Source organism: Thamnophis sirtalis, unplaced genomic scaffold (assembly GCF_051295495.1).
Source record: "Thamnophis sirtalis isolate CommonGarterSnake01/CBP01778 unplaced genomic scaffold, rThaSir2_p1.2 scaffold_1, whole genome shotgun sequence".
NCBI lineage: Eukaryota > Metazoa > Chordata > Lepidosauria > Squamata > Natricidae > Thamnophis > Thamnophis sirtalis.
In genome coordinates, this window is record NW_028261381.1 from 7,537,273 (window position 1) to 7,557,253 (window position 19,981).

Consider the following 19,981-nt stretch of genomic DNA (forward strand, 5'->3'; position numbering starts at 1 on the left):
AAGTAGTGATGATGTAGTCCATTAATAATTCAAAGCCAAATGTGGGAAGGATCTCTGTAAAAGATTCTCAGTTGGTGTAAAGACAGACATTATGACAAAGTTAAAGTGTTTGTCTAGCATTTAATAGTCTTTTGTTATTGCTGTATGCTTTGTTCAGTTTTTGCTATTAGTTTAGGTCCCTTTAAAAATTCAACAGGTAATAAGAATGCCTTTATAATGAAAAGGGTTCACAATTTGAATGCAGAATAACGATGGCAAACATGCATTCATAAAATTGACCTCTGAAGAAATTATGACTTTGAAATTGTTTTTAAAAAATCAAGAGACCTTTAAAGAGGTTGATGCTTTCGATTAAGTTTATTTCATGCCAATATTTTAAAATAAATATACTAATTTTTAAACTCTTAAGTACTGTAGAGTTTCACTTGGAATAGTTAAGTAGTTGCTAAGTTGATCATGGTTTAAACAAAAGTAAAGCCTGTACCACACATATAAAGCATGATAATTATGAATTATAAACCACAATAGGCACATTAATACAGTGTGGGAAAACAAATAATAAGCTCCTATAGCTTAGTGTCATAAGTAAATCTGCATCTTATATCTAAACATTTATCTAGGAATCCTAAACATTTAACTTGGTATGCCTTGGTATGCCTTCACGTAACGTCCTCCATGCATTAGCTTTATTTTATGGATTAGTCGTGTTTACTGGCATTAATCTACAACATTTATTTGTTAATAACTTTTATTAAAACTGGAGAAGAAACTAGTAGTTTAAACTATTAATAACTTCATTGTTTCACAACATGTAATAGAAACCAGCAGAAGTGCTATCACTGTATTAATCTTTATTATACTGCATCTCTATCTCAAAGTTCATTTTTGGATGCTTAGATTGCTATTTTATAGAGACTTTAAACAAACTGTTTTTATGGAAATATGTATAGTGCAAAAAGCTGTGAATTTCTTCCACACTTTTGAGAGAGAAGGCCTAAGCATTGGTCTAGCATGGGGAATCACATAGCATTAAGGGAAGTGATAACTTACAACACCTCATTTTTGAGTTCAGGTAGTCCTCTACTTGTGAAAAAGGTTTTTATTTTCCATTCTTTCATTTTCATACACTCACATATATACTGTGCATAGCCGGAGCCATACAACATTAAACAATAATCGCAGCAATTCCTCTTGTCAACAATACCCCCCAAAATAGAAACCCAATATACCTCTTCCACTCTCCGTACACCTCTTTCTTCCACCCCCCTCCAACTTTCTATCTTCCCTCCATCATCCCCCTCTACCCTACTTCCCCTCCCCCTCTACCACTCCTCTCTCCTGATCCACTCCCTCCCTTCCTTCTCACCCTCCCTCCCATCCTCTCTCCCACCCTCTCTACCCATCTTTCTTCTATCCCACTCCTCCTCCCCTTGGTGTATTTCCACTATATGTCAATGTACTTAACTTATCCTATTTTTACAGAGAAAAACAGTATACATGTGAAGTTGCATTACATTGAAATAACATATCGTATCTGACCTAGTATATATCCCTCCTTCCCCCCACCCTCCCCCCCAACACCCCACCTCCCTCCCCCCCGACTTCCCAGAGCCCGTACACGGTATTGGTAGTCCTCTACTTAATGACCACAATTAAGCCCAAAATTTATGTTGCTAAGTGAGAAATTTGTTAAGTGAGTTTTGCCCCATTTTATGACTTTCCTCATCACATTTGTTAAGTGAATCACTACAGTTTTAAATTAGTAGCACGGTTGTTAAGTGAATCTGGTTTCCCTGTTGACTTTGCTTGCCAGAAGATCGCAAAAGGGGATCACATCACTCCGGGACACTGCAACCATCATACATGTGAGTCAGTTGTCAAGCATCTCAATATAAATCATCTGACTATTTGGATGCGGCAATGATCATCAGTGTGAAAAATGGTCATAAGTCACTTTGAACAGTCACTAAATGAGCTGTTGTAAGTGAAGGACTACCTATATATTTTTTCTTATTGGTTTTGTTTTGTAATTTCTATTTTGCATATTTCCCTATTTCTTTGTATTGGATTTTCCACTTCGACTAATGCACTTAAGAATTTTTTTTAAAAAAGCTAGCCATTAATGCTGTCAACACTTGTGGACCGCTATTCACTTTTTATTTTTACACAGCTTTTGGTGCCATGTTTTTCTTTTAAAAGGTTTCTGGGGATTGTGCCCAAATATTAATATAAAAGAAGTGTTGTGAGAAGGTGCATGTTGTTCTTGCAATAATAGCAGAGTTTCAGATGTTTGCTTCATTTGCTTTGTAAGTTTTCACTGTCTAGCCAAAGTGAGCATCATCATATCTCTCTGAAATGAAAGGTGAATTTGTTACTTTGACAGATATTTGACAGATATGCTAAGTTTTCTTTATAGATTACTGCTTACGCTGGAGTATTTATTATTTGCGGACCACTATACTTCACTTGATTCATAACCCAGATCTGAGTACTTGGATATATAAAAAACTCACTTTAGAGGTATTCTCAAAGAGATGAACATTACTGTTTAAGATTAAAGTATTTGAATTTTTCTTTCAGTTTTAAAATTATTTTTATCAACTATATATTCTTTTTTATACTGCAATGTTAGCTACCAAAGGTCATGAAATATTTTGTTTACATTGTTCATACATATACGCCCATTTCTCTTTGCTAATGTACAGAATTGCTGTTTTGTTTAAATGAATGTAAAATTATGCTCTTCAGATTACTTTAAAATAGCTACAGTTTTAATGTAACATTTATATACATTTTCCATCACAGATTTGTATATATGATATGATGTTCTGTCCAGATACTGATCAAATTTAAACTTATAAAATTGAGCAAAATAGCTACATAATTTCATATAAAATGCCATGAAATATAATGTTAAGGCTATTAAAGTTAGATAGTCAACATGACATAGGCTTTTGTCTTGAAAACAGATTTAGCCGGATAACGTTGTTTGAATATTGAAGAGCAAGTAAAATAAGATAGTAGTCTAAAAGCCTTCCATTTTATTTTATTTCTTCCCCATTTCTGTTAGGAGTTTTCCATAGAATCCTTGTCTTGGAATAACTCTGCTTTGGCAGGTCAACAGGATATCCATTTCCCAAGTATGTGGGTAACATGATACTTGACAAGTTTAATGTTTGGCTTTGTTCCGTTACTGTTGTCTGAAGAAGAGCCTTTAACTTTTCCTCTTGCAGTCCATGCTGTCTTTTGGAAAACGTCTAAGGCCTGCTGTTGCTGAATTCAGATGCCACTGTGAAAAGTCAGATATGTCCGTAAGTTCTTTAAAGAACTGTACGTAATGCATGACTTCTGTATAAAGAACTGAAGAATAAAAGGACGTATATGTAGGATTTATGAGACATTTTTTGGAGAATCAGAATTAGCCATGGCCAATGCAAACAGATTTTAGGGCCTTGTAACTAATGCAAATTGAAAAAATCATAAATCTGTAGGCTGAAATACAGTGGAAGACTTCTATGGCTTTTGGTGCAAGCCCATTACAGGGAGAGGGCTACAAAGGGAGACTGAGGATTCAATAGGAAGAATTTCCCCAACTGCAGCTATGTGAAGCTTTAGGAGGCTAACAAAATACAGTGTACGCTTTTAAGGTATGAAAACGAGTGGGTGTTGTGAGTGCTATGCTGGCTGGGGGATTCTGGGAGTTGAAGTCCAAAGGACTGAAAGTCGCCAAGGTTGAGAAACACTGGTTTATATCAATATACATGCCTGAAAGAAACTGTACCATGATGGGGAAATTGGAGACAATTCATCCATTTTCCTAGGTCCTGTTTTAAAGGATTTTCTCAACAGGTTTGATGTAATTGAGTAAATGAACCTGAGTGGATAAAAACCCTTCTATCTGCAAATGAGAATAAATCTGGGGAAAAGTATAAGTGTGGGAATCATAAAGCCCGCTGAGGCAATATTAAGTTGAATTGTAAGGAGAGCTGACTCTGTTCTAGGAACTGACGAAAGATGGATTGGTAATTTGTTTTGCGTTGGTTGAATTATCGCTTAGTAGATGAGAGTGCTTCAGGTTTAGTGTAGGGCGACTACATAATGTTGTTTCTAGGGAAACTGGTGGTGGGAACATCTAAAAAAGGTAAAGAAATCTGTTCTGAAGATGAACACTTAAAATGATTCTTGGATTGCATTGGGTTGATCTGTGAGTTGTTTCTTTCCTTTTGTATTTTGCAATGCTATTGTACCTTATTCATTTTATTCTGCTTTCCAGCATTACTATGCTTGTCAACATTGCTTGTATTAAACCTGGATATTCAGTTGATATCTATTAATCTGTACCATAAAGATGGAAGTAATGTAAGGTAGCTACATACAGGTCACTTTGCACGCTGTTAGGGGTGAGTAAATGCATTCATAACATAAAATTACGAAACTATTTCCATGTCACCAGTTAATTCCAGTTGTGAAAGAAGAACACCTCAAAGTAAATTAGTGGGTTGTTAGTTTGATATCATTATAATATTATTAATCATGGGTTCATCAGAAACACAGTCCCATTTTATATATTTAAAGCATGAGATATTTAGATGTTGTTGTATTTAATGTGCTATTGTAAGTCAATAAATAGGATCCTTCCCCTCTTTTTTTTTTTTTAATAGAACAAGTTTCTCCAATTTGGAGCCTTCCAAATGTTTTAGATTACAACTCCCATCATCCCTAGCAATAGGGTGGAGTTCAGTTTAGGGAAAGCTGAAGTAGATAATAATCAAACTTAAGCTCCTGTAACATTTATTGTCTTATATAAACGATAAAATAGATATGCTAATTATGGATCTCTGTAGCTATTTTAATTTCAATTACATTATGGCATTTCCCTTCTGCACAGTAGCTGCTCGGATTTCTTAAAACAAAAATTTCTTGTTTTAAAAAATGTTTAGGTTTTATTTATTTATTTGACTTGTGTGCCGCCCTATTCCCGAAACACTCAGGGCGTTTCAAAACAAAAAAAAAATCTTACTTGAAAATAAAATGTCAGAGGCATGATTTCAATATAAAATTATGTAGTTATTGGGATGCTGCTTACAATTACCACTTTCTTTTGTCCTGTATTTTTTATAAGATAGTATTTTATGTCTTGGCTGCATGTTGAATACACTTGCTAAAATAATAGTGACTGGTGACACAACTGGCACTATCATATTCCTGTACATATTTTGTGACAATATTTAAATGACAAGAAGGCCAAGAATGACTATTCTAGCTGGACTTATTTACAGAGCTATATATAGTTGCTTGCATAAATTGCTCTATATAGCTGCTTGCATAAATGAGAACGATGCTTTATCATATAGCTGTTCTTAAAATAGGATATGCTAGTTCAATCTTCTCCAATTTAGTACTTTCCAGATGTTTTATAACTTTCATAATCTGATAAACAACATTGCCTGCTGTGTTGTATGAGGATGATTAAAGAAGTTGCAGTCCAGCACATCTGGTTAGTTCTGGTTCAGGAAATCAGCATTTTTTTTCCAATCTGTAAGATGCCAATAAAAAACAATCCGTAATGAGAAGAAAAAGTAAATAGGTAGACCAGTTTTATTGTTAAACCTATTCTATACATTCATATCTTGTATTATTGGTAGGAACTTGGCATAGGAGATAAAAATTGGTATTCGTGTACAAAATGTATCCACATTGCTTTGGGAAGTGAACGGCTCTTATTATTTAGTTACTAGCTAAATGTTTTGTGCACATTTTGATAGAAGTCCTTTAGATACAACTATCGGTGGCAAATGAATGGGAACAATTTCAAACAGGTTTGGGCTTTCAAATAAATTGGAATTGTTTTTCATGCCACTGGCTCACAGAAGCCCCAAATTTAATCAGAATAGATTAAAAAAAAAAGTAGCTGCCCTCCTAAGTCTTAAAAAAAATATAAGATAATATATCTTGTAGAGTAAAAGTATTTAAAGCTAGAATAATAGTACAGCTGTCTTATGGCTTTTAAATATGTGCATATAAGAATTTAGAAGCATGAGAAGATGTTCAGTCAAGCTTCTCAAGGAACTTGTTTTAGTTCCTTGTTCTGCCTCTAATTAAAGTTAGAATGGTTCCAATTAAAATTCATGCTTAGGTAGCCTATATTGTTTAATGGCTCAGACTAATCTTAATCCAAACTGTGTTGTGTTTTTGACCCTTCAAAATACATCCCAGACCTTTTGCCCATTCTATAAGATAAGAACAACTATGTCTTTGTGATGAGGTGGAAATTGAAAGTTGTGTTTCTGCACTCCTTGTTTTATAGGAACCTGCAAAATACTTAGATTTCCCTATTGATAACATAATATCTAAGCAGGTTTATCATAGTGCCATTGTGATGGCATTTCTTTTTGTAATTGCTAATATATCAACAGCTTCACTAATGTAATTTCAGTTTACATAATTATTATTTTGTAAGTGAGTAACGTGTGAATTGGGGCATATTAGATTAAAGAGATTTTCCTTTTCTGTCGATAAAGAATATGTTGGACTTTTTAAATTAAACTATCCTCATTAATAACTATTTACTGATACAAATTAGCCTCATAAATTAAAATAGAAAACTACTTTTCTTTGATTATTAGTTTTTAATCTTCCTGATATGGCAGTTTTGTTTCCTATTATACTGCTCTTTTCCATTCACCTCAGTTATGCAAATTTTTGAGAGATTGATTTCCCATTATTTTTCAGGAGAAACTACATTTATATGCCACTGATATAAATTTTGAAATAATGTAATACAGTATAATGAAATATAAATAATATAAATAGAGTATTGTACATAGTATATATTATCTTTCTTGAATAAGTGCACAAACTTATCTTCAATGCTAAATTTTCAAGTAAATAAAAGCTTTAAGACAATGATTATCAATGCTTCACCCCTCTATTAAGCTAAGGTATGTTCTGAACACTGTAGAATTTATAATAAACATAGATTGAGCTTACGTTTGCTTTAAATCAGTTTAATTAAATGTATCCTGGCATCATACTAAAAGATCACTTTGTTTGCAGTTGTATTATATTCCATTGACAATCAGCATGTATTTATGATGATTGCAGTGTCCTGGATTGTGTGATCCCCATTTGTGGTCTTGCTGGACGGCTGCTGACAAGCAAAGTCAATATGCCCAATTCATTTAACAACTCTAATACACTTGCTTAATAACCATGGCAATAGAGGTCGTAAAATTGAGCTCGACTCACTTAACCATTTTGTTAGTCACAGACATTCTAGTCCCAATTGTGATCATATGTTGAGAACTACCTGTACATGCCAACTGTTATCCGGTTGTACTTTTATACTAACATGGAAAAATTTAAGTGACAATTTGACTCATGTTAGAGTAAGCATTCTAAGGTTCTAAGACCTTTTGCTCATATCTGGAATAGGTTGAAAGCATATTGTTGAGGAACATTATTTTAGTGATTAAGAGACCAGGTTAGAAACCAGGAGTTTATTGAGTTCTAGCCCCACCTTAGACATGAAAGATAGCTGGGTGGCCTTGAGCCAGTCACTGTCTCTCAGCCAACCTACCTCACAGGCTTGTTGTGGGGAAAAATAGGAGGAAAGAGTATTAGGTACACTATATTGCCAAAAGTATTCACTCACCCATCCACATAATCAATCAGAAGCATTTGTGAGCGAATACTTTTGCCAATGTAGTGTATGTTCCCCAATTAGGTATAATCGCTCCAAATGTTAAATTTGTTTGATTGTGGAAAGTTGCATAATTTGCTTTGATTGTAAAATATCTTTTTTCCTCTGTGCATGCAATAGAAAATTAAAATGTACTTCTCAGCTTTATGACAAATCAATATTCTCTGTTATCTTAGATGTTCAGTAATGGGATTTCAGTCGCTAATGCATGCTATACCTCAACCCCATTGGAATATAGGCCTTCTCTCTAAAGCACAGTTGAGTACAAATGTTACCACGTGCTGATGCTTTAGTAGGATATGTGCTGTCTGAGAACAGAAGAGTACTACAAGTTCTAGCTTTACTGAATCTGCAAGGGATGCTGATAAGATATGAAGATAAGCAGAATGGTATGAAATGAAACTCTTGAGATAGTCTGTTACATATTCATGCTTCTAAGCATGGGGTAATTATTTCACATCCAATAAAATCTATCATTGGGGTCTTACTTCTCAAAATTCCCGCTGATGGATCCAGGATCCTACATTTAAAAAAAAAGGATTGATATGTCAAAAGGCTATTTTAAAAACAAAACAAAAGAGGAAGAGAAGACACTCTTCTTAGAAAAGTATTTTATTCTTGAAAAACAATGTTGTATTCTCTTTTACACTACAATGTATTAACTGCATAAGGCCATTTTGGATGTCATAATAAATTTGGTTTATTGTTACAGGAGCAAGGGATAGCAAATCTTGGATCCATGTCTTATGACACGGAGAATTAGAAGTTTTTGCTCCTTTATTATCAATTACAGTTTAGTAAAGGATTGGATTTGATAAATTGGAATCAATTAGGCAGCTTAAAACATGAAGCTGGTTCATTTCACCAAACTGACCTTAAAATTAACTAAAATTTAGGGTTGGTTTGTAACTCTGAACTGTAGCTAGAAAAAATAATGATTAGTTTTTCTTTAATGTGTGAAATAATTCATTCTCAGAATTGAGTACGAGCTTTGTGTTTTATTATTACAATAAGTGTATTTTTTAACTGGCACATTCAAAGGCTGAGAGTAGGGAAAACAACTGCCTTGGGCCTATTGGTTTCCCTTGGATCAATGTCTCTTGCCCTTCACAAAACCTAAATTTGTAGATGAGGCCCTAATAGAGGCTGCAGAAAAGGAATGGCGCAGAAAGAGGGAGCATGGGAAAAATAGGAATTGCTGTCCTACTGCATTTGTTTTCCACTCCAAAGTCAGATGTTACTGCAACTGGTGACAGTAGCACCACTGTTTCTGCCAGTTACCTCTTCCTCGTCAAATCCAGTGACTTGGAAGATGGGCAGAGAGTGGGTGAAACACACAAGGTGTCTTCTCCAGTACTTGCTATTGAACATTCTTTTTTTCCCATGGCCTCAAAACGTATTTAAAGGGAGTCCATGGTGGAAAAAAGGTTGAAAACCACTGAGTTAAAGAGTTCTATTTATATACCTGTATTTTAAAAAAAAAGATATGATATTATATGCGTTTGAACTTCAAGTCTGTAGAATTTGAAAACCAAAGTATAGTAGCATAGCTTTCTTTATCTTTTGCTCATTTTTAAAAATGTGTTTGTCTCACGTTTTTGTTTTTGACAGTTTCCGTGATTTGATGAAGCTCTATCAAATGTATTCCAGACTGGGCAATGGCAACATTCACCCACCAGTTCAATTAGAAAACTAATTTATCCAAATAGAGGTAGATTGTAAATATATATATTTTTTTCACTGTTTCACTGTATTTTAAAGGGGAGCTAAACAATGACAACTTAGTACCAATAGAAGAGACTGTATATAGCTCGAGGGTGAATTGTAGATTCCTTGATCCTTCCTAAGGTTGGGTTTTTCCCTGCAGACATTTGATTTCTCAACATCTTCAGGCAACATCTTCAGTACTAGAAGGGCTAGAGTTTGATGAGGTGGCTCAGTGGTTAGGGTGCAGTACTGCAGGCCACTTCAGCTGACTGTTATCTGCAGTTCAGCGGTTCTAATCTCACCGGCTCAAGGTTGACTCAGCCTTCCATCCTTCCGAGGTGGGTGAAATGAGGACCCAGACTATGGGGGCAATATGCTGACTCTGTAAACCGCTTAGAGAGGGCTGAAAGCCCCATGAAGCGGTATATAAGTCTAACTGCTATTGCTATTGCTATTGTTTTCTCCTTGGTAGTTCCTTGATTAGGCTGTTGTTCATTGATTGTTTGTCTAATTAGGTAAGTCCTTGATTAAGGAATTGTTAATCTTGAGGATTAATACCAGACAAATAATCAATCCCTAAACAATATCCTAAATAACCAAGCTCAAGGAGCACCAAGGCCTCCACAGTGGCAATCTATTTGTGATAAGGCAAACACTCTCCAGCTTTCTTTTCTTAAAAAGTATTCAAAACTAGTGATCAAATATTATTTGATTCCTCTTTACTGGATTTGACTAGCTAATGATGACATTAAATGATTTAATTGATAGTATTTAAGTTTTACAAGTAATTTGTTCAGATTGTTGCCAAGTGATGAGATGTATGCATAAACATTTATGGATCTAGGAAATTTGGGAGGAAGTTGGGTTAAGGAAGTTAGCTTAGGAGAAGGGGAAATTTTTCATACCATGCACTGCCATCAGCATGTAACAGATCTTCCTGTTAACTCCTTGCAGCCAACAATATAGTCCCGAACAACAAGGAAATGCCATGCGGTCTCTCACTTATTACCAAATGAGACGTTTACAAATATTGAGCTGGCCAAAAAGAAATTTACTCTATCTTGCTAAAACTTTATCTACTTGTGCAGCCTAGTCCCTTAAAACTACTATTGTTTGATATTCTGGCAAGCAAAATAAATAGGAAAAACACTGTGCTATTTTAAAAATAGGAAGATTTAAAATAAAGATTAAATAGAATGCAAATACAGTAGTTGATCAGTACAAAGCTGAGCAGCCTTTTGTAGTTACATTTACAGATTCGTAAAGAGAACTCCCAGCTAGGGCAGCAGCCTTTGAGAATTGGTCCACCTATCTGGAATTTAGCTGGGTCACAAACAGTATGTTCAGATTAACATGTTTTTCCTTCCACATGTGAAGAAGAAGAAATGGAATGATTCAGTATTAAATTTTGAATAAAGCATACTTTCCAGTAACTTGTAAAATTGGAGAATTTACAAAAATTATTTTCTCTTTTAAACATATGAATTATACTGTAATTTTACATGAATGTTCCTAAATGTTAAAGGCTAACCCTTTCTTTGCAGAGTTTATAGTTGCAGGCCAAGATAATTTAATGGATTTTAACCCAAGACAGTTTTAATCAGAATAATGTGGCATGAAAATCAGTTTTACAAGTCCTGTTTTATCTTAGCTAATTCTATATTCTTGGTATATATTTTCCTTTTGTTAAATTATTTTTGACTAAATTAGAAGAAGTATGAGAATAGTATAAATAAATATAAACACAATATGTTACCTCTTTCAGCTGTAGTTGAAAAATAAACCAGGCTCTTGTAAATGTCATAAATATAAAAACATTCATATCAAAAAAACAATAGCTTTAGCAATAATCTTGCTAAATTGAAGAAGGTTTATAAATTATTGAGTTTTTCTGAATTATTGATATATGGATTTCCAAGTAATTGACCTGCTTCTACTTCTTTTAGTGCATATATTTATTTAGTAGATGTTTTATAACTGCTCATCAGCAACTAAACGTTCTTGAATTCAAATGATACTATATTTATGAAATCTTTGTACCATCCTTGTTTGAATCCATTATACCATAGCTGGATTTATTATTAGAAGATGCCACATTTTTTTCCATGATACAATTCAGTTTGGTCTAACTAACTTTTCTTGGTACTTGTATTTGGAAAGAGACTAACTATGAACTGCATTGTCGATACAGGTCCTCTTTTGCTATCCCCTTTCTGCCCCAGGCCTATTTAAAAGTGTAATGCCAGCTAAAATGTTGCCCAATAGGATGATGAATATATGGACTTTCAGAGATAATATTACGTAATTGAGACACTAATTCCCTTTTAATATTTTTCTCCTCGAAGGTAATAAAAAATAGAAGTCTTATGAAAATGCTTGGATCAGAACGTGGTGTGGTAGAGGAATGGCTATCAGAATTCAAGGTGAGAATTTTAAAAGATGAATATGTTTTAATAATGTTTAATAATCTTTGGTTGCTAAATCTAAGAAATTTTGTGTGATATAACTGTCTCCTCCCCCCCCCCACACACACTTCTTCCTTTGCAATAGCTTTCTAAGGATTTATAGATATATTTTCTTTCCGAGCTTACAGTGATGATCCAGGTACATAATAACACTAAGCCAAAATGTGCATTGTTTGTTTTTTCTTTTTGCTTAGTGAGATGTATGGATCTTATCAATGTAATTTAGGTCACTATAGCTTGTTCAGTGAACCATGATAAGAAAATTCAAACCAGTTTTTGATGTGGAACATGTTCTTCTTGCTTCTGTTTTTTTTCTTCTTTTAGGTATTACCTGAAATGCAGATTTCCAATTATGCAGCAACACTTCATCGGAAGAAAATATTAGTGCCAGCTCTTTATAAAGTGATTCAAGATCCAAATAATGAGGTATGAAACAATCAAATCACTGTTAAAAGAGCAACAATATGTATATTATATGTACAAGAGCAGCGGTGGCACAGTGGTTAGAGTGCAGTAGTTGTTAAACATTTTGCCAGTTTACTGCTAGCTGCAACAAAGACTTTACTTGCATGTTCAGGATAAATAAGCATGATTATTTTTGATTTCTTAATTGGTTATTTGAAAGAGAGCCTACATGGTAAAGAGTTTAGGGTGGTGAAGTAGGATTAGAAAGTTCCAGGCTTCTGCAGTGGTGGGTTGCAGGCGGTATGCCCCGGTATGGGTGTACTGGAGCCTGCCTGGAGCACCAGGTGCCGTTCCGGTACGGTGCTCCGGAGGGCCTACCCGCCCGCCCGAGCTCCTTACCTGTCCTTTAAGCCTTTGGCTCTTCCATGCACATGCATGACGCATACAGCGCCTGTGTGACGCTGTGCCGAGCAGCTGGAGCATCGGGGAGGCTTGCGGAAGTGTCGCAGGTAAGGATGATGCATGTGCGCACCACACACGTCCATGTGGGTGACATGTACTGGTTGGAACGGGATCCAGAACCCACCACTGATGCTCAGCCATGGAAACTCACTGCATGTTTGTTAGGTGGTTGCTCTCTCTCTCAACCCAAGCTATCTCAGAAATGCTGAGAATGCCATTTTGAGCTCCTGGGAGAAAGGTAGGATAAAAGAAAAAAACTTGATAGGAAGATTATTAAAAGGAATATATTTTTGTGTTTGTAAGAGATTAAATAGAATATGAGCCGAGAGTTTAAATATTTGTTCCAAGGGGGGGTTGGAAATAAGAAATATTAGAAAAATTGTGATAGGATGGAAAGTTGTGATTAGATTATGGAACCTGCAATAATATTATTTCAGAATAACCGTGGAAAATATGCACATGGCTTTTGGCACATTTTTAAAGGCAAATGCATCCTCCCCCTCCTAAGCTTGTTTTTATATTGCTTGGAAAAATGAACTGTAATTCTCCTGGTCAAGGATTCTCAAGAGTCAAGCATGATCCCTTGGGTGTTGTGTGCAACCTGGAGAGGGGAGAGTCTCATTCCTATGCTGCCATTCATATGCACACCTATGAGCATATGTAGCCCTGATTGAGCTTCTGACACTGGACCAGGTCATGTGCAAGATTCAGGTCCTGGGCCTCCTCTTTTGATCTTAGCAGTGGTTTCTACAACAGTCCTAACCATCTATAGGGACTGTCCAAGGCAATCTGGCAATGACTGAGATGCTTTTGTCTTGCTCTTCTATTTCCAAGGCTGTTTCTTTCTGGGTTTCTTGGTGGGCATTACTGTGTCCTTAGCATCCCAAACATCCTCTTCCCACATTGGCCTGTCTCTTTTCATAAAGCATCATCTTCCTGTGAGAAATATAAGAGGTGGAATACCCAAACTGCCTGGAGCAGACATGTAATTATCAAATTACACGAGCCAAGTTCCTAAGAGTTCATTTGTGGCTTATAGGAATCTTTTACTAACGAGTGAAACTTTTCTACGGCAGTCTTGTACGAATCTGCTCTTTGTTCCATTGCTTTTTGGTGGGATGATTGACAGGACTTCTATGTTAAAACTGTCTTGAGCTTGTGACTTTGAAAACAGACTTTTAAAATGTCTTTTGGCTTTTAAAATGAACTGTTGTACTGTTCCGTTTTGTTGTATTTCTTAAGGAAATAAATGTGTGTGATGTAATCTGTTAGAATCTCTATAAGGTTGGAAGAAAGGAACACAATGTAAGCATAGTCAGAAATAAAAATAGATGTATTAGAAAAGTTTTATTTCAGGTATTTTACTGAACTGATTTGCAGAGATAATACTTTCTTTTGCTTCCTGTAAGACTAGATAGATCTTAGTTTTCAGAGTATTTCCTTTTTTATTGGGCTTTTAAAAGTGATTCTATAAAGTAACTTGATAAAAACAATTTAATAAGTAATTTGTTCGATAAAATACAAAGTGCTAATAAGTAATAAACAAAGGGACAAAATATTTTCTGACAAAACTGTAGGGACAAAAGTGTAGGGATTGCCTGCCCTACTCGGCAGTTGTGAAGAGTAGGACAAAGGGTTACAATTGAAGCTTGAGGCTGGCAACAAAATGATCTGGGAATACAGTACTGTATCTATGTTGAATGAGTGGGATAAATTGCATCCCAGGATATAAAAGAAACTTGGTAGTGTTCCACAAGTACTATATACAGTATATCGTCTTTGAGCAATCCTAGAGTATCAATAAAATGCCAAACAGGGAGAAACTTTTTTTTCTATCCTCAGAGGAGGATTCCAGCTATTACAAGCTAGTTAATCAGATACTAATACCTAGGAATATTCTATAGTATATCATAAAGCAGTATATCTCTACATACTTTGAAAGCAATGCAGTTTTAATTGGAAGTTAGAAGATTTTGTTTTCAAAAAGTTCTATGAAATTAACACCTCATTTTTGTTGGATAACATTTTTAATAAATGATGGGAATACCATGGATATCTTAATTCCAGGTAATAATATGTTAAAGTATCCTTTAACATTCAGGTAAATAACGTAATTAAATTTAGGTTATATGTCATGACATCAAGCAAGCTGAAAAACATATAAAAGCTAGCTGAAGAAGTGTGCTCAAAAAGTGTTGATCAATACTTTGTCAACAGACTAGATGGGAAGTATTAAGTGAGATTCCTCAAAGTTCATTTCCTGGGTTTGATACTCTTATTATTTTATTTGATTAAAGAGGTAGAAAGAATCCTTATTAGATTTGTTGATGACACAAAATTGGGTGAGATAGCTGGTATTGTGAAAACAGGATCCAAATTTTGGTTAGTTGTTTATTATATAATCATTGACAGTGTAGAAGAAACAAGATTCAGAATACTTGTGATAATTCAGAGAAGTAAGATGAATAGGCTGGAATTTAATAGACAAAAGTTCTTTAATGAATGGAGATACTTGGCTTGATAATAATATTCTGAAGTCTAACATTATAGCTTACTATAAACTACATAGGCAGAAGCAAATTATATAAATGGTATAATCAGTCTTGTCAGGTCCAAAGCAAACCATGATACAGTGAAATCCAATTGTGTCAGCCTTTTATTGTGTACATCTAATGGACAGAATCTTGCCAAACTAAAGTTATAACCCCCTAACCCTACTAGATATATCCTGAGAGATTCTAAGGTATTATTTTCCTGAAATTCTTCCCTCCTTCACCATCCAATGGGACTGTGCAGTCTCTTAATCTGGGCCTCTCTTTGATTAAATTTACTCCCCTTCTTCCTGGGAAATCTCTATGTTGCTAAAATTCCTATCCATTGATTCTCCCTGTGCACATTCCATCACAGAGACAACAGTGTGGCATGACTGTAAAATAAAGGAAGCCACCCTTTTAGACTGCTTCAACAGAAGTATAGTTTCAAAAGCACTGAAAATAGAGGTTCTGTTCAATTTTACATTGGCCAGATCCGTCCTATCTACCCTGTTAGGCATAGTGGAAGACATCAGAAAAAGGGATGATGATGATGATGATGATGATGATGATGATGATGATGATGATGATGAAGAAGAAGAAGAAGAAGAAGAAGAAGAAGAAGAAGAAGAAGAAGAAGAAGAAGATGATGATTGATGATGATGCACCAGAAATTAAATCTTGTAAGTAGGATGGAAGGAAGTGCTGTGTTTAGCTTTGAGAAGACAAGATATAAGGTTACAGGATATGCTAGAATAGTTCAGATACCTGAAAGGATGTAATGCAGTAGTTGGTCAAGATCTGTCATTACACAGTTGAAGACATCAAATGAAAGACTCCATGAAAGAAGTTTATTTGAGGTGAAAGAGCAGTTCAACAGTGAACTGAACTTACCAAGATTGTTGATAGACCGTTTTTCATGAGATATGTTCAGGAGAAACAGCATGGCTCTCTGTGTGGGATGCTTTAATTTAGATTTCTATATTTACTAATGGTTGAATTTGATGTCCTAAATGATCCTTTCCATCTCTATGATTCTTTTGGCCATGTGCCATTGTTAACATTGATTGATATCAGTGAATAAACCACAACAATCATTATTTGTCTCCTCCAGTTTCTGGAACCTGTCTGCCACCAACTCTTTGAACTTTACCGTAGTTCTGAGGTTCGTCTCAAAAGATTCACATTACAGTTCTTGCCAGAACTCATCTGGGTTTATTTGCGTCTTACTGTCAGCAAAAATAGGCAGAGCAATGGTTGCATAGAAGCCCTACTTCTAGGAATTTACAACTTGGTAAGTAAGACTACAGTGAAAATGTACTGACCTTCTGAATCGATGCAATTCAAAAGGTGGACAGGCCATAGTAAAGAATCCTCTAAAATCGCATAGTAACTATTTGACAACAGCCTGCAAAAGACAGAGTATACTGCTAATTTCTTCTTGATTTTCAGCATTAAACAAAACAGGAAGATAATTAAGCTAGGCTTCAGACTTCTCAGGAATAAATAAAACAGAAGGTTTCTTACGAGCATTATTGCCTGAAAAATCCCAGGCCTTTGCATGATGTCTTCTTCAGAAAGGTCTATTTGTCTCTCTGTGATAATTTGTAATATCTAATGGATATCAGTTCTCTTTTCTGACAGTTGTTTGGATTGCCAGACTGGTTGTTCTGATGAGTTTTCAAAGAATATTACTTTGCCTATTAATTAACCAGTTTTTGTATGTGATTTATTTACTATTGTTTGTTGTAAGTCACCTTATTTATTTTTTAAAGTATAAAGACAGACTAAAGTGTTTGAATAAATGGAATAATGCAGAGTGTGCAAGACTTTTGAGCAAAAGCAAAAAGGTTCTTGCCAATGAAGTTGTGAAAAGCCCTCTGCTGTACATATTATAGCCTGGTCTGTTGCTAAAACAAAGTCTTCCTCTTCCATTAAAAGATTATTCTTTTACTTCATGGATGTTTATTTTGCTGGAATTAAAATGACGTATGTGTGTGTGTGTGCGTGCATGCACACGCTTGAGCACGCGCGCACGTACACACACACATGTATATGTATGTATGTATGTATGTATGTGTATATATATATATATGTGTGTGTGTGTGTGTGTATGTATATATATATATATATATATATATATATATATATATATATATATATATATATATATATATATATATATATATATATGTTTTTTTATTTGTGCTGATAAATAAATAAAGGGAGACTAGTATAGATCTATTTCAAGCTATTTAGCTCTCATCAGCTAGCCATACCCTTACTGGGATTTGAACCTGGGCTATATGGCATACTAGGCACACTAGGCAGAGATCTTAGCCATTAGGCCACAGGCTTTTATCCGTTATCAGCGAAGCCAGGGTGAAAGGTATCTATTAGATTTTTACAACCCCTGGTAAGCCCCAATTATGGGAGGAAGCTAACTGCTTCCATCATCTGTCCTTCGGCTCGTCACAAGAGTCCATCCAGACAGAAACCCAATATTTTTACTGTTGCCTTTTACTGTTCACACACACACACACACACACACACACGCACACACACACACACGCAGGTCTTGGCGTATTCGGGTCTTTTCCCGTGTAAGATTGAGAGCACGGGAAAAGACCCGAATACGCCAAGACCTGCATACCTGTACCCGTGAAAATCTACGGAAAAAACACACACATATATATATTTACACACACACATATATACACATACACACACATACATACATACAAATATAAATAAATAAACTTATATTTCCAAATGTTTTTATATTATAGGAAATTGCTGACAAAGATGGGAATAATAAAATTTTATCTTTTACTATCCCTTCCTTATCAAAACCTTCAATTTACCATGAGGTAAGAATACAATCATATTCCTAGACTTCTTGTAAGAAATTAGTTGAGTGTAACAGTTATTTCTAAAAGAAAGCTGTCATCTGATGATATTAAATTGGAGTTTCTAAACTTCGTATAGTAATTACACCTTCCTTCTTGTTAGACTTTATTTGTGGGATCTTGAAATTATCCTTAAATAATATTGTCTCCGTTTTATAATTCCTAAGCCATCTACAATTGGATCCATGGCTTTGACTGAGGGAGCCCTGTGTCAGCATGATCTCATCAGAGTAGTTTATAGTGACCTTCACCCTCAAAGAGAAACATTCACTGCACAAAACAGGTAAGCAAGTGATGTAGTAGATCTTACCATAACAGTCCAAATATTTTAAAAGAAAAATGCTTCTTGACTTTGAAATGTGACTTTCTGTTTTGTACATCATTTTGAATTCATTAATTGAACTCAAATTGTATTATTTTTGTTCGCATTTGTATAAAAGAATTGGAGACTATTCGTATTTTTACATTAATACCTTTCGCAATTTTAGTTATGGCCAGAGACAGATAACAGAAAAATATGGATTGCAAATGGTAAGGCAAAACAGAGAAGTAAAGAGATAATGAAGTAAAATAAATCAACAAAAGATAAGCTGAAGAGTTAAATAAATAAATAAATACATACATACATTAAATATGTAGTACCAGAGAACTCTAAACCCATTAATCTCCTGATAGCGCTAGCAGTTGCAAGAACCTGAATACCATCCTAAATACTTCAGAAGGCACATCAGCTAAATGAAAGCAAGTTTTCTCTTCAGCACATCAGTCAGAACAAATAATATAATGGGGGGGAATATAATGTTTGTGCACCAAACAATGTAAAAAGGGCAGGGTAATTAAATGTAAGTAATGAACTCAATATCCCACATTTGACAGGAGCATAGCATGCTTTGTACTAAGGATCCCCCCCCCCACATTACACAGAAAGTAGAGAATTAAATCAACCCAAAGAAAAAGCTCTTTAATCACTTTTGCACATCCCAGTTAAAAAGAACATTGATTAAACTGGAGCATGTCCAGAAAAGAACTGTCAAGAAGGTGAAAGAATTGAAAACTAAGTCCTTAGAAGAAGAGTTAAAAGACCTAGGTTTAGTTTGCAGAAGAGAAGTTGAGAATAAATGTGATTGCCATCTTCAAATATCTAAAGAGTTGATTGTACAGGGTTTGGACTTGTTCTCAGTTGTTCCTGAAGATAAGGCTATAACTAACAGCATGAAACTTTCAGGATGTAGATACAGATTAGACATTAGGAAAACATCTTGAGAGTAAGAGCTTTAAGCTGAAACATGGTCTACCACCTGGGCCAGCATAATTGAAAGGAAAACTGCCTAATCACTTTGAAGATTGATATGAAAGGCACACCATTTCAATTTTGTATTGGCCATAATGAGTTTAGATTTTTTAAAAACTGTGAGATTATGCTCTCTCTAGTCTTCCTCAATATTTGACTTCCAAGCTGAGAGAAAGTAATCTAATATTTTTTGTCTTAGAGTAAGTGAGCAGTCTTCTCCATCAAATACTATAAGGGCCATGCATCTACCACTTGAATTGTGGAGAAAATAGCTATTTCATCATCCCAAAAGAACTGAGATTAAATTATGCCCACTTTAGGCATAGGAAATTCAGTGGAGAAGTATACAGCTCTGCTTCCCTCATTTTTGACACCAAGAGACAACTGAAGTGCATCTGACTTGCATTAATCTTTTCATGTAATTTCATAATCAGAAGCAGTAATCTTTGATCAGTGGAGAAGGTTGTCCGATTCACCCAAAGTCTATCCCCAGAGATTGAATCAAATGA

At 35.0% G+C, this 19,981-nt stretch overlaps 1 protein-coding gene across 6 annotated transcripts in view; it reads left to right on the plus strand.

The window, feature by feature from the left end:
• HYCC2 (hyccin PI4KA lipid kinase complex subunit 2) overlaps nt 1–19,981 on the plus strand; it is a 60,100-nt gene that overhangs the window by 12,336 nt on the left and 27,783 nt on the right. For 5 of the 6 annotated variants that reach the window (XM_087707247.1, XM_087707225.1, XM_087707262.1 and 2 more), the window contains 6 exons: nt 9,314–9,413; nt 11,755–11,832; nt 12,199–12,300; nt 16,387–16,566; nt 18,062–18,142; nt 18,349–18,464. In XM_087707247.1, the coding sequence (XP_087563373.1) occupies nt 11,776–11,832; nt 12,199–12,300; nt 16,387–16,566; nt 18,062–18,142; nt 18,349–18,464 (536 nt within the window). In that variant the 5' untranslated portion in view covers nt 9,314–9,413; nt 11,755–11,775. Of the gene's footprint in view, nt 1–7,978; nt 8,092–9,313; nt 9,414–11,754; nt 11,833–12,198; nt 12,301–16,386; nt 16,567–18,061; nt 18,143–18,348; nt 18,465–19,981 lie in introns of those variants that run through there. The other variant, XM_087707253.1, reaches the window with a different exon arrangement.